The following is a 4,405-nucleotide window of genomic DNA, read 5'->3' as shown; positions in this document are numbered from 1 at the left end:
TGAACCGGCGCACGGGCCCCGCCGTGTGGGGGCTGCGTGCGCAGGTGGATCGGAAGCTGTACAAGGAGAACATGCAGGTGAGAGCAGCCGGGGTGGGCAGCACGGGGGACTGGGGGCCTCTTGACCCTGATGAAAGGATCCAGGTTAAACTGAAGAGGGTGCAGAGAAGATGCCCAAAGGCCTGAGCAGAAAGGCATCACAGTGTTTTAGTTATTCAGAAGAGAAACTGAGGGGGTACCTCTTATGGTGCAGGCACAAAGGAGATATGTGGTATTCCTATGCTCTTTAATCTAGGAGTGAAAGGCTAGAGTCAAATTCACATGGGAAACGGAGGCCAAAAAATTTACCCATTGGGGTAACTCACAGGTGGAGAAACTAGCAAGAAAAATGGGGGACGCTCTTATCTGTTGATACTGTCAAGTTGGGATGTTTTCCTGCAAGACGCGTGCCTTAGTCGAGCCTGGGTTCTTCGGCAAAATACGGGAATAACTAGATGACATTACCTGACTTTGCTGACGTACAGAACTGTTTCTGGATTATCCAGTGGTCTCTGTTCTGTTATTAAAACCTGCAGATCTCTGAATAAGTAGTGTATTAGTTCTGCTTAGTAAATCCCAGACATCGCTGCAGTAATTGAATGCTATAGGCACTTGAGTTACGCTTCTCCTGCTTTAAAATAACTTGGTAATGGAGTGGGAGAGAGAGAAGCTGCTACCCAGTAATTGGAAGTGTGTGGTTCAGTGTTTGGAGGAAGATGTGTGGTCGTAGGGGAGGATGGACAGATACTCGTACTAATTCCTTCTCTCCTGATAGAAAGAAATCCTTAATACCCCATTCCTGACTGTTCATGAGGGGTCTGTGGAAGATCTTCTCTTGAAGGAACCAGAGTCAGAACATCCAGGGAAATGCCAAGTCAGTGGGGTCCTTCTTGGTATGTACTGTAGCTAGATAGTAAAGATATTTGATGTGTCACTTCCCCCTCAAAACTGAGAGGAACCTTGAAAGTGAATATGTTTCAGGAATTAACTGGTAAAAGCATATATATGGCCTAGAGAGAATATGAGCCAATCAAGACAGGCAGGTGTTACTGTTAACACTAAGTCTTTTGGAGAATGACAGTATTTAAGCTTTTGCCCCTAAACGAGGCTTTGGTCTTGTCTTCTCAGTTCAGACAAAAATGAGAGACTAGCCAAGATTAGAAATGCAGGGCTCTGAATAGATCATAGTGCACCTGCTTTTATGTCTCCACTGTTTTTGCCTGTGGTAATATAAGGCAGACACATCCAATAATGCTGGGCTGGTTCTAGGCAACATCAACACATCAGGGCCTTGGTTCTTAATGTGTATGTTTCTGAAAACTCTGTTACAGGTGATGGCAGCAAAGTACATGCTGGCAGTGTCATACTGACCACTGGCACCTTTCTGCGGGGGATGGTCCTCATTGGATTGGAGAAGCATCCAGCTGGGCGATTAGGGGATCAGTCATCCACTGGACTGGCTCAGACTCTGGAGAAACTGGGATTTGCTGTAGGGAGGCTGAAGACTGGGACCCCACCCCGACTTGCCAAAGACACCATTGATTTCAGCATTCTGGCAAGGCAGTGGGCTGACAGCCATCCTGTCCCATTCAGCTTCCTCAGCGAGACTGTTTGGATCAAGGTGTGATGCAGTTGGGGCAGGGAAGGCCATTTTGTAGTGTGATTCTTCCAGTACTCTGCTCAGCACCTTCAAGAAGGTGTAATAAGCTGTCTTTGCTGAGAAAATAGTCTGGTTGATATTATGACTCCTGTAGACAGGAGTTACCTCATTTCCCCATGAGTGCTCAGGATTCTGCTTCTCTGAGACATCAGCTCTGAAGCAAAGGGGAAAACTAAGGCTAATGCAAATCTGCACGCCATCCCACACTTCCTTTGCAATATCAGTCTCTGATTAGGTGTGTATGTTGGGCCCCAGCTCAAGTCTGGGATCGTGCCCGGTATGCAAAAGCCAATAAAGATACCAGGGGTGAAAGTATAAAGATTTATTGCTAGCAATACAAGGTGCAAGCGGAATAATTTCACGTAACAAGCACACAGAGTCTTAATTATGAGCATCTTTTATACAGGAGTATTGGACCTTCATAAGCATTCTTGTTTGCTAATTGGTTATAAGGGAGTGACGCAAGGAGTTCTTTACTGCGCATGTCTCTATACCTGTGTTTTAGCTATGTATCTCATTTCCATACATGTATGTTTCATTAGCATACTTTCTCCCCACCTAGGGGTGTGAATCTTAATATTTAAATCAGCTCTTTGCCCTACTCCACTAATTTTATTTTTGTTTTCAAGTCTCCTTTATCTAAGACTGTCTTCTCCTTATCATTGCAATTGAGCATTAGTTACAGAACAGAGACTTTTGCTTGGGCTATGTGTAGTGGTTTCTAGGTCAAACCTAACATTTTCCCCCTCTGGAGCATTTTTAATTATTTTTATTATAATTGCTCCACTCAATTTGTTTCAACACAAACCTAGTATTCTCAGCTTTCTTCGTTTGTAAAATCATTTGATTCACCTTAGGTCTGAAGATAGATAAGACGACAGGTGAACATTGTATACATAGGATATTTGATTGGTCTTGTTACAAAGGATTCTTCTACCTTGGTTCAATTTGAAGCAATTATTAGTACAATTAACTATTAGGAAACATTCAGAAGCATTAGCTGTTGCCTGAACCCGTACGGAAAACATGTCTCTATTCTTCTCTTTTACAATAGTCCCCCACTTATATATATTCTGATATGTACTTTTCTTCTCTACATTCTTCAGCATAGTATAATTTTGTAAAATTTTTAAAGGGGTTGGTACTGCGATTAAGCATGAGGTAAAAACCAGGTGAGCATTGATCCCTCCCGCTAAGCAGAAGTCCGTTCTATTTAAAATTTCCCGGGCCAGATAAATCCAGACATTTTCCTGAGGGTCAAATTTTTGTTGTAAAAGGGTTTCCCCTCCTATAAGTAGGAGTGGACAGATCAGGGTGCCCCACAATAAAACCTTGAACAATTTCATAATAAGGCTTATAAAACTTAATCAAAGATTGTCAAATTATTCAAAGTTCCTTTCTTTTGAATAGGAATTTCAAGTCTCTTATTGGCTCCACCTTCCACTGTTCTCTGTCTCCGGTCCCGGAGTCTGCAGGGATTCCTTCTTGTTCTGGTCCAGCCACCGGCTTTAGGCGACTGGAATGTATCCAAGTCTTGATTCCTTCGAGCTTTGCGGCCGTCGGGGTCGTTAGAAGTACCCTATATGGGCCTTTCCATCTGGCTCGAAGTGGTTCCTCGTTCCAATCTTTCACAAGGACGTAACTCCCAGGTAATAATCGATTTCCCAGGGCAGGATACTGGTCCTGTGTCTGCAGCACGTCCCGTACCTGCTGATGGATGGAAGACAAAACAGAAACCAAGGACCATACATATTCTCTAATCATTCCCTCTCCTAAAACATGTAACTGTTGTTCAGTACCCATGGGCAGACTCAGAGGGTAAGGCTTACCATACATTATTTCAAACGGGCTTAATCCCAATTTAGAATGTGGTGCGACCCTTACTCGTAACAGGGCCAAGGGTAGGGCCTCTGGCCATTTGAGTCGAGCTTCTTGGCAAATCTTTGCAAGGTGTCTTTTTAAGGTCTGATTCATACGTTCCACCTTTCCACTGGACTGAGGTCTCCAAGGGGTGTGTAAATGCCAGCTGATTCCCAGGAACTCAGAAACCTTCTGAGTAATTTGTGCAATGAAATGTGGGCCATTGTCTGACCCTATTCCTTTTGGAAGTCCGAGGCGAGGTATGATTTCTCGTAGGAGTGTCTTGACTACCTCCCGGGCCTGGGCAGTCCGACATGGGAAGCACTCAACCCAATTAGAGAAAGTGTCCACAAAGACAAGGAGATATTTTATCTCTTGTTGCCGGGGCAACTCAGTAAAATCCACCTGCTATTCTTCTCCTGGCCCATTGCCTATTCTCTGATGTCCTGAAGTTTTTCTTCTCCCTCCTTATGGGTTATTTCTCTGGCAGACCTCACATGTCTCTGATACCTCCTTGGCAGCCTCTCTTAATCCCACTCTAGTTACATAGTAACTGATCCATCTTACCAGGGCCCTGGGTCCGTAGTGGGTACCATGATGAGTGCTCTTTACTACCACATGAACCCAGGCAGCTGGGATGATAATGCGGCCATCCCTTGCTACCAGCCACCCGTGCTCCCCCTTCTTTGCTTGAAACTCTTTTATCAATTGTTTGTCTCTCAGATTTGGCCTTGAAGAATAAACAGCTTCCAATGTTTGCAGGCAGTCATGTACAAGATCTGGTGTGTCAGCCATAGATGGCAGCAGTGTTGCTGGATTTACAGTGCGAAAAATGGCCAATTTTTTT

The 4,405-nt window shown here is 44.4% G+C and overlaps 1 protein-coding gene across 1 annotated transcript in view; it reads left to right on the top strand.

The window, feature by feature from the left end:
• Positions 1-6: 6 nt before the first annotated feature.
• The window catches only part of MTO1 (mitochondrial tRNA translation optimization 1), an 18,031-nt gene continuing 13,632 nt past the window's right edge, over positions 7-4,405 (top strand). Inside the window, exons 1-3 of the mRNA XM_006016643.3 lie at positions 7-77; positions 814-931; positions 1,370-1,659. Of these exons, the coding sequence (XP_006016705.2) occupies positions 72-77; positions 814-931; positions 1,370-1,659 (414 nt within the window). The 5' untranslated portion in view covers positions 7-71. The remainder of the gene's footprint in view (positions 78-813; positions 932-1,369; positions 1,660-4,405) is intronic.

This window comes from Alligator sinensis, unplaced genomic scaffold (assembly GCF_000455745.1).
Source record: "Alligator sinensis unplaced genomic scaffold, ASM45574v1 scaffold499_1, whole genome shotgun sequence".
NCBI lineage: Eukaryota > Metazoa > Chordata > Crocodylia > Alligatoridae > Alligator > Alligator sinensis.
Note: the sequence above shows the minus strand (reverse complement) of the source record. Positions and strands in the feature narration are given on the sequence as shown.